Below are 10,611 nucleotides of genomic sequence, written 5' to 3' on the forward strand. Positions count from 1 at the left end.
GGCCCGTGTACAACGCGAGGGTTAGGAGTGAGTACATATTGTCCACAGATGCTGGGGAAGGAGATGCAAATATTTTAACCTCTGATCCCAGGCTGGAGTATAAGAAGCTATTCAAAGAGGGTGGCGGTGTCAACGTGTTTGGGGGCAGGCTGGGAAGCTCATACCGTTATTGGGCCTGGAGGCCATGCAGCCTTCACCACCTCCCCGGGCCAGGCTCTCTGCTCGACTGAGGCTAGATCTCCAGGAGCCCAGAGGAGGCAAGCTTCCTGTCCCATGGAGTCGGTACTCAGCCAAGGTCAGTATCTTCGGATCCTCCTTCTGGGGCTGCTGGGAGGTGGCGGGCTGGACAGCAGGACAGGAGAGGCTCCATGGGGGTGAGCTTTCTGTGGCTGTGGCCTGCTCTGGGGGAGGGGAGCACGAAGCGGAGGCAGACGAGTCGGTGCTGAGCCCGAAGGGGCCAGCGCTCCGGATAGGGGAGTAGCTGCCCAGGGGTGACGGTCGTGAGGTTTCTGGCTCAGGCCCAGCTTTCCTGGCACCTCTGTTGGTGGATGCCTGTGACTCCCCAGAAGGATCTGAGGCAGGGACTTGGGCCGTTGGGGGAGCCAGGGGGGCGGGCTGCTGTGCGCGGCTGCAGCCCGACAGGCTGTAGAGCTGGGAAAGGCTGTGGAGGGCCCGGGCCTTGGCCAGCTGCTTGGGGAAGTGGTGCTGGAACACGAAGGGCTGGATGGGCAGCGTGGTCGGCCTCTGCTCCTTGCTGTAGCGGAGGACCGGTCGGCTCTCAGCACCACCCCCTGTGGCAACATGGACGGAGAAGGAATCAGATGGACAGACACTGAACCCACAGGAGAGGGAGCACAGAAGCAGGAGATGATGCTCCCTGGGGACGGGGAAAGAGGTGGGCAAGACCTGGGTTGTAGGAATTGAGTGGGGTCGGGTAATCCAAGATTGTGGACTAGGACACGGCTCCCCCCTTCTTTTGTAAAGCTTTTCCTACTGGATATGAAATGGAACTGTCTTGTATTCGTGGCTGTTCATTAACTCTTCATTTTCTTGACTTCAAAGGTGATATATCTAAAGGCTCAATTCTCACATCTCACTTTACACTTCTCCCCTGTATTACTCAAGTTCGGACATTCGTACGCCCGAACCCACCTTCCTATGATCCCTCGATCGTTCTGCTTTAGGGTTTTGCTTTCATTTAAAATTGGCTACTTTAGGACACTTCATCCATCACCGCTCTCCTGATGACTTGCCTCTCTGTCAGTGGCAGAACTACTGTGTTCTTTGTTCCTAAGGCCCAAAGTCTTGGAGGCAGAGTCAGATTTCCAGGGTCAAGATGTTATTTACCTCAAACTTTCACTCAAATTCCCCTATTTCCATCCAAGTAGGCACATTTCATTCTTGAGCAAATCTAACCATAATAAAATTATTTCTTTACTTGCAGCCAGAATCAGCCTCCTGTCACCCCTCCTCACCTCACTCCTGCTCTTTCATGATCCAGGCACTGGAGCCTCAGAGTCCGTATCTGCTCCCTCTACACATTCATGTATTCCCCAAGGGTGGTCCTCTCCTGTTCTTCCAGCCAATCTTCAGGTCAATGTCCCTCAAAACACGGGCTCAGGACTAAACCCAAAACTCCAGTCACTTTGTCTTTGTGCATGGGCTGTGCGTCTAAGGAAACACTGTGCATGCTGCAAACATCCGAACGAACACAAGGGGATGCTGTAAGCAGCCACACGGCCTGAACCCCTGGGTGTGGCTCACTAGCACAGCTCTATGGCTCAGCAACTCTGTGAGGCAGAAATTACATCCTTACTTGACAGACCAGGATATTGGAAACTCAGAGATTAAGTCATTTGCCCACGGTCACACAACTAGGAAGTGGCGGGGCTCGAATTCTGCCTGAGCCAGAGTCTGACTTTGGGGCCGATGTTCTCTTTACCACACTGCACTGCACATGCAATGGTACCAGGCTGGGCTTGCCTATCCCCCATCTTTTCCCATTAATTTACTTCGGTGAGTCTTCAGGGGATGGTGACCACAGCCCCACTAGGGAGGTGTTTCAGAATCACTCCCAGGGGACACTTTCAAACGATGCTCTCCTGTCATCCCCAGTCAGCACTCAGAGAGCAACCTTTGTCATTCCCCCTGCTCACTACTTCCATCGGCCCTCACCATGCCACGTTTATTAACGTCTCTGAGCCTGTTGCACCTGCTCTTCTTTCTGCCTGAAATTTTCTCATCATTCACGCATCAGCTCAAACACCACCTCCTCAGCAAGGCCTCCTCAACCACCGCAGCCCCTCGGACAGTCACTGTCATTACCCTGTTGCATTTGCTTTTCAGCATTTTTTTTCACCACCAGAAATGACCTTCTTTGTTTATTGTCTATTACTTCGTGTAAGGGCTCCAGAAAAGAAGGTTTTTAAAAGCTGTTCATCGCTATGCCCCAGTGCCTAGAACACAGCCTGGGACGCAGTAGGTAATGAATAAAGATTTATTAAAGGGGTGAATCCCCACTGAAACTCTGGTTAAGGCTAGCCTCACTGCATCCCAAATCTTATCAGCTTGCGTCCTAAAGTACACATTTCATTTTATCCCCTGTGGCCACAACTGCCCGCAGAATAAAGTGGAACCTTCTCAGCCAGGTAGGTGCCCACACTGGCCACAGATTAGGCTTCTCCCACTCTAACTCCCATGCCTGCCATCCTCATCGACATCACTCCTCCCACCCCAGGCCCATGTTTAAGCATGCTGCCTTTCCTGATGGAATGTCTCCTTCCTTTCCATTTACGTCAATATCAAATTTCAAGGCTGAGCTGACCCTGGCTATCAGATTAGGTCCTCTCAACCCTAGCTGTACTACATACCTCCTCTATAAAGAATGTTTTAATTAGACTATTTAATCCTACTCTTTTAAGAATCCTCCTGCTAAGTACCCAGGATCGAGTTTGAGGCAGAGGAATACGATGAGGGAAGGAAAAGGGGGATTATTGTGTGGAGTGGGTCTCAGTTCTACCCTCAGGGAGTAAGTTTTCTCACTTTTCTATGTGATAACCCTTAAGAAAACTGGAGACAGAGACAGACCACATTCACCCAAGTCTGCTCTTCTGTAGGTGACACGGCCCCACAGTCTCAATTTCTTCTTAAAATGGAGGGCCCGGAACTCCCAGGTGAGCACTAACTGGTTCAGAGGAGTGGGGGACTAGCAACTCCCCTCTGCAACCTATGAATAAGTCCAGTCGTCATAACTTCTGAAAACCCTTCAAAACGGCGGATTCCTTCTGAGTTTGCAATCAATTAAAGATCCCAAATAACTCAAGTACAGCTCACACATCACACTTCACGCGGGTCCCTGCGTTATCAGTTCTTTCCAGATTTGGTGAGATCCTTCTGAATCTTGATTTTGCTGTTCAGGATCTCAAAGAGATCTCAGCTTCTTTTGTCATTTATGAATTCATTGAATTGTCACTAATTTTTTATTTTTCTTTCTTTCTTTTTTTACAGAATCAAGAGAAGAGCCCTGTGGTAGGTCACTGGAGACTTATGGAACAGCACACCATCTTGATACAAAGTCGTCTGATAGAAAAAACTTCCAATGCCTCTCCTCCCATCTCTGACCAGGATTATTCTTGCCCTCAGAATGCCAGCCACAGGATCCCCTGTGCCTACATACACCCACCAGATACTGCCGTCTAAGAAGGGAATGGGTTTCAAAGGACTGGCTAATCCCTCTATTTCTGACCTGCATCTTCCCCCACTTCTATTCCCTCTCCCAAGGGCAGCTCCTTTGTGTATGTTTAGGTATGAAATCTTCTGCTGGACTGGGTCTCCATAATGGCAGAGGTAATACTATTTATGGGTTTTTAACCCCTTTCCTTTGATAAGCCACCACACCCAAGCTAAGGCTGCAGCCCAGAAAATTCACCTTTACCTGCCTTTTCCCTTCCTTCCATTCCCGCTGAGATCCGGCTTCCACCTCACTGCTCCCGAATAATGCTTTTAGGATTATCAGCCTTACTCTTAGTGATTTCTCTTCAAAACTCATTTGGTTGAACCTAACTCTTTTTGAAACTTTCTCCTCCTTTGGTTCTGTGACTTTGCTCTCTCCTGGGTTTCCTTATATTTTCCTGCCTAATTCTTCTTAGTTTCCTCTGAGGGTTGCTCTGCTCATCCTTCAATCATGGTATCCCCAGGGCTCTGTCCCTGTTCTCTTTATAGCTTCACACATTCTTCCTGGATGCTCTCATCCACTCATAGCTTCAACTACCACTTTTATTCCAACGACTCTCCCATCATGGTGATCTCCTGCCCAATCTACCAGTGAACTTTCTAGTATGCAAATCAAAACAGGCTAAACTGTTATAAACAAACAAACAAACAAACAAAAAACAAGCCATTTTCCTGACTGAAATCCTTCAGTGGTTCCATCACATTCCACTAGGGCAGCCCCAGTTATTTGTAGTTTCTAGAAAGCATCAAGTTATTCTGGGCCTCTGTGGTTTTGTACAGACTATTCTATGACCCAGAATGTTCTTCTTAAAAGTCTGCACAAAGCTAGTTCCTAACTGTCTTTCTAGACTGTGCTCAAATGTAAACTGTGTTAGCAGTCCTTCTCTGGCATTTCATTCTGATTTAGATGTCCTGTACACCGCCATCTCTGCATTTTACTTTCCTGTTCCCATCCTTGGTTGGAACTCCTTGAGGACAGAAATTGTCCCTCTCATCTATCACCAGCACCCACTTAACATGGAGTCTTTATAAAATCACCACCTAAATATTATAAGATAAATAGGAAAAAGCCGGACTAGGAGACCGAAAGGCCAAGTGTCAGCCCTCAGGCTCTCTGAAGAGTGGCTACAATGACTGATCAAAGAGTGAGCTTCGCTGACACCCGGTGTGGTTTGCCTGTGGGACATATCCTCGGCTTTTAGACATAACCGTTAAGCACTGCAAATTCCTATATGTCCCAAACTGAACTCATGCCTCATCTCTGTTCCAGTAAATCTAATTCTGTTTGCAGTCCCTAGTCATGTATCATCTTTCCAGTTATCCAGGCTTAGAATCACAATCTTCTGAGTGCTTCCTTTCCCAATCATCCTCTAAGTTCTGTTGATTTTATCTCTTCAGTGTATTTTTTATCCTCTAACCTCCTTCTCCCCTTTACTACTTCTCCCCTGGACTGGAAAGATGCTTGGTCTAGGCTGAGGAACCGCCAGTGATATGGATGGGGTGGTTGATAGGGCCCTATCACTGAGGAGGCCTTGCATTTATCCTGGTAATCTCCAGCCTTTAGGTTCCTTACCGTCAGCTCTAGCTCTTGCATCCCTCTGGGTATGGCTGTTGGCTGGGCTCCCTGGGAGAGCAGAGCCTGGATCCATCAGCTGCATCAGGGAGCCTTGCCCAGAAGCTCTGAGGACAGCAGGTGACATCTCACTGGACTGGGGGCCCTGATAGACCTGGGTGGACCAGGGCTCTGAGCCAACTAAGTCCATGCCTGGCCCCATGGGCATAGGTGGTAGACTATGGCTACAGTGAGAACCCTCATCCAGCGAGCCCACCCTATCTTGTTGGGCTTCTTGAATGGGTGAGAAATCCTGGGAGGAGTCTCCAATGCTCACTCGAAGTGGCGGGGAGCCAGAGCCTGCAGCTTTCTTCCGGCCTTTGGCGAGCTCAGCAAAGGAGGTGACCCGCTTAGGTGGGGAGCCGGACCCAGCCAGAGCTGTGGGGCCCTCACTCAGGCGCACTGGGCAACTCAACATGCGTTCCAGCGAGCCCAGGCGGACAGGAGGGCTACGCTCCAGGCTGCGATCATAGCTTCGAGAGCGCTGACGTCCAGTGCCAAGGTTGGGGGGTGAAGTATTAGTGTATACTTGCCCCTCAATCACAGTGGGGCCCGTAGGAGCTTCGGCTTCCATGGGCCTCACTTGTTCCTCTGGTTGGGCTTCTGGCTTCTGGAATAGATAATACTCAGAGGGCTGGTTAGGGCCAGGGTCTGGGGCAGAGCTGGGTACCGGACTTATCTTGGTGTGTTCCTCCGAGCAACTGGTGATGGAAGAGCCAGCAGGGCTTGGGGATGACTGGGAGGACAGATCGCAGGTGACAAGTTTATAGTAATTCTGTGTGGCCACAACAAGACGGGCCTGGCTCTGGAAGCAGGCGGTGAGGTCAGCCACAGCTGGGCAGGGCTCACAGTGTGGGTGGTAGGAGTTGCAGTTGGCATCGAGCTCAGGAGATGAGGCATGAGGACAACCACAGCTCCCCTCCCTTTCTCCACTATCGGGGTGATGGGACTCATAAGACATCTTGGACTCGGCTGGGGAGGGTTGCAGGTCCAGGTAGAAGGCGCCAGGGTCTGAGTGGCTGCAGAAGGAAGAGTCGCTGCAAGACTGTGGGGCAGAGTTGAGATTGGCATGGGAGTTGCCATGCGTCTTGTTGTAGAGGGTGCTGAAGGTGACCAGTACACCGTCTGAGCTGTTGCAGGAGGAGTCACTCACATAGCCCATGGACTGGTCAGCCGCCTCAGACTGACTGGAAGTGCTACTGCAGCGGCAGTGCTGGGGTCCTGAGCCTGAGCATCCAGGGTTCCTTGGGGATTCATCTGAACTGAGCTTCCACTCCTGGTCAAAGGAAAAGCCAGAGGTATCACTGGCTCCACCTCCGCTGCCACTCCCACCAGGTCCCCCACACTCATCCAGCTCCATGGTCTCTGTTTCCAGCTCTGGCTGGCAGCAGTGGTTACTGCTGCACTGCTGGGGATCCAAGGTTGTCACCGGCTCCTGTTCCTGCCCCTCCACCACTCCAGCCCGACTCTGTGTTGCCCCCCATGGCCTGCCGGCTCTGGGGCCAGGTGGTGGCAGCTGGAAAGAGGAGAGATGGAAGGTGGGCTGGCCAGCTCCATGCAGGTGGAAGGACTGCTGAGTGGCACTATCACCAATGCTGTCATCATATAAGTCACCGAGTCCTGGCTCAGCCACACTCCCCTGCAGCAAGAAGGGATTATGTCGTTTAGAGGCCCCAGGACCTCTTCCATCCCGACCCCGACTCTTGGTGCTGCTGTCTGCAGACCGTGCAGATCCCCCTGGAGCAGAGTGCAGACTGTTGTATAGCAGGGAGTCCGCTTGTCCTAGGTCTTGTTCAGGTTGGGTTATGCCCAGCTCAGGTGGGCAGAAGGGATTGGGTCTTGTGCTCCCACTACCTCCACTTGCCCCCCCACAGCACTGCCTGTCTGGGACTTGACAGTGTACCAGGGGGATGTGGTGGACGATGAGGGTCTCTCCAGTAAGCTTTGGGGGACTATCCATTCTGGAAAGTTCGAACAAGGGCATCAACAGCACCAGACACTGCCCCCGGAGCCCGATGGGGCAGAACGCATTTCATCAGGAGAGCTTGGCACCTGGAGAGAGAGGGAAAGAAAGGGAAGCTAATGTCACTTCCCTGGAAGTCTGAGACATGCCCTTCCTCATATGATTTTCAGATGAAGAAAAGCCCAAGGGGAGAAAAGACTCGGAGTCAAGATGGAGCTTGATAACACAGCCCAATAGGACAAGGGGTATCCCAACACACTTTCTGCATCATACAGGTCCAGCCCTTGAGGTCCCCCTTCATTTTAATTTGCCTACTGTGAGCCAGCCCCCCCCCCTTTTAAAAATATATGTTATTGATTTTTTACAGAGAGAAAGGGAGAGGAATAGAGAGTTAGAAACATCGATGAGAGAGAAATATTGATCAGCTGCTTCCTGCACATTCCCTACTGGGTATGTGCCCACAACCAAGGTACATGCCCTTGACCGGAATTGAACCTGTGACCCTTGATTCCGCAGACCAATGCTCTATCCACTGAGCCAAACCGGTTAGGGCGAGCTAGGCCCCTTTTAATGCCACATGTGAAGATCTGGGGATCTCAGGGACAGCATTTTCTTCTTATCGAGGACCCTATTCTTAGCTGTAAACAAGGACTGATCCTCGGTAAAAATAAAAAGTATGAATAGTAAAGTAACTAAGAAAACACCACTAGGATGTCTGATATGGTGCTAAGCACTAAGGGGATACAGAGATGCCTTAGACACAGCTACAGCACAGAAGTTTACAGATGAGGAGGAAATCACAAATTCTAAATCATGTCCTTATAGCAATAAATTACAATTTTGCAAGAAAAATATTTTTAAGTATACTCTGTCATTTGACCCCTATGTCATCTTAATCTCCTTTTCTCCTCTTCTAAACCCCAGAATAGTTGCCCCTCTCTGATGGCTGTGGGCTAAGATCCTCACTCTCTCTACTACTGTATTGATGCTTCTTGAATGCAGAGGCCAAGGTGGGCATTAGAGTGACTGCAAGTATGGCTGATGCCAACTTCTTCCTTCTCAGTGGAGGTGGGGTCTATTTTTATCTCCTTTCTATCACTCTAGCACAACATCACATAGGCCTGGCAAACATAAGAGGCATAGTACATTCTTAATATTTGTCTAGCGCAGGATATAAATCTTCTGAAGTATCCAAATTCTGCTCAGTTTTAGCCTAGAACTTTCATTATGGGGGTCCTTTAGAAAATCTTCTCTCCCTAGTTTTACCTCTGATAGGCTAAGGTTCTCTCTTTTTCAAGGTTTCCAAGTACACAGAGCCCCTTTTGAGCTTCTCTGGTCTCCTGGCCAGACTAGGCGAGTTCTGGTCTCCCGTGCTACCAAGTTCAGATCCTAACAGTCTTTACTTGCTCTGACTCCTCATATCTAATGTCTCCTCATTCATTCATTCATTCATTCATTCATTCATTTCTCTTCCTTCCCTTTTTATTCCTGTCATTTTCATTTCATCCACCATGAGTCTAAATTTCCCATCATTTGACTCATTTAGTTAAACTCTTAATACTACCAATTCTTAAAAATTTAACTCATTTAGATTATAGGATCACAGCTCTTCATGTAAAGTACAATAAAGAGTTAAGCAAGTTCATGCTCAAAAACATGAACAGGTAATACATGAGATAAAAAAATCAAATGGCTAATAAATACATGTGTGAGGGACACAGTATTATGATATAACTATGTGTGTTAGGTTCAATTACATTAAAATTTAAAAGCAAGTATTTATCATCTTTTTTCTTCCTTTCTGAGAGGAAGGTTCCTTTTTTGGACTTCTAAACTTATTTGTGTGGATTGGGGTAATGAGTATATATGGAGGAAGGCAGAGACTAGAGAGGCTAAACTGAGCTATAATATTAAAAGTTATAGAAACATGGGAATAAATCTTTGTTATCTTGGATTAGGCGATGGTTTCTTAGATATGACACCAAAAACATAAGTGATAAGTGAGAAAACAAGTAAGGGAGGATGAACTTCATAAAAATACCATCAATAAAATGAAAAGACAACCCACAAAATGGGAGAAAATATTTGCAAATCATATATCTGATAAGAGGTTTCTGATCAGAAGCCTAGCAATTAAAAATAAAAGATATATAATCTGCCCTGGCTGGTGTGGCTCACTTGGTTGGAGCAGTATCCATGCATGCTTCAAAAGATTGCTGGTTTGATTCCTGGTTATTGCAAATACCTAGGGTATGGGTTCATCCCTGGTGGGAGTGTGTACGAGACACGACTGATCAATATTTCTCTCACATATTGGTCTTTCTCTTTCTCTCTCCTTTTCCCTCTCTCTAGGGCCAGTAGGAGTTAAAAAAAAAAAAAAAAGATGGCCCCACCGGTGTGGCTCAGTCGTTGAGTGTCGACCTATGAACCAGGAGGTCACGGTTCGATTCTGGTCAGGGCACATGTCCAGGTTGTGGGCTCGATCCCCAGTGTAGGGTGTGCAGGAGGCAGCTAATCAATGATTCTCTCTCATCACTGATGTCTCTATCTCTCTCTCCCTCTCTCTCTGAAATCAATACAAATATATTTTATTTTTTAAAAATATGTCTTATTGATTTTTAGAGAGAGAGGAAGGGAGAGGGAGAGAGGGATGAAAACATCTTATCAATCGGCTGCCTTCTTCATACCCCCTGTTGGGGATTGAGCCTGCAACCTGGGCATGTGCCCTGACTGGGAATCGAACCAGCAATCTCTTGATTCCTGGGTCGACACTCCACTGATGAGCCACACCAGCTGGGCAATACAAATATATTTTTTAAAAAAGATGAGACAGTCTCTTCAATAAATGGTGCTGGGAAATTTGGTTAGATACATGCAAAAAAATGAAACTAGACCACCAACTTATACCATACACAAAAATAAACTCAAAATGGATAAAGGACTTAGACGTAAGATGGGAAACCATAAAAATCCTAGAAGTAGCCATAGGCAGCAAAATATCAGACATATATCGTAGCAATATCTTTACCGATACAGCTCCTAGGGCAATGGAAACTACAGAGAAAATAAACAAATGGGACTACAGTGGGGCCTTGACTTACGAGTGTCCCGACTAATGGGTTTTTTGAGATACCAGCTCTCTCTCGGCCAATTTTTTGCATTGAGTTGATAGAGTAATGTGAGTTAACGAGCTCGGTCTCGGCACGAATTAAACTCGTAAGTCAAGGCCCCACTGTACATCAAAATAAAAAGCTTCTGCAAAGCAAAAGAAACCATCAACAAAACAACAAGAAAGCCCACTGCA

The 10,611-nt window shown here is 48.0% G+C and overlaps 1 protein-coding gene across 4 annotated transcripts in view; it reads right to left on the reverse strand.

The window, feature by feature from the left end:
• Window positions 1-10,611, reverse strand: part of RUSC2 (RUN and SH3 domain containing 2) — a 31,108-nt gene that overhangs the window by 6,706 nt on the left and 13,791 nt on the right. For 2 of the 4 annotated variants that reach the window (XM_006758516.2, XM_006758514.2), the window contains exons 2-3: window positions 5,306-7,396; window positions 165-791 (exon numbers count right to left, since the gene is read on the reverse strand). In XM_006758516.2, coding sequence (XP_006758579.1) covers window positions 165-791; window positions 5,306-7,328 — 2,650 coding nt within the window. In that variant the 5' untranslated portion in view covers window positions 7,329-7,396. The remainder of the gene's footprint in view (window positions 1-164; window positions 792-5,305; window positions 7,397-10,611) is intronic. The other 2 variants (XM_015560539.1, XM_015560538.1) reach the window with 2 other exon arrangements.

Source organism: Myotis davidii, unplaced genomic scaffold, assembly GCF_000327345.1.
Source record: "Myotis davidii unplaced genomic scaffold, ASM32734v1 scaffold534, whole genome shotgun sequence".
In the NCBI taxonomy this organism is placed as follows: Eukaryota; Metazoa; Chordata; class Mammalia; order Chiroptera; family Vespertilionidae; genus Myotis; species Myotis davidii.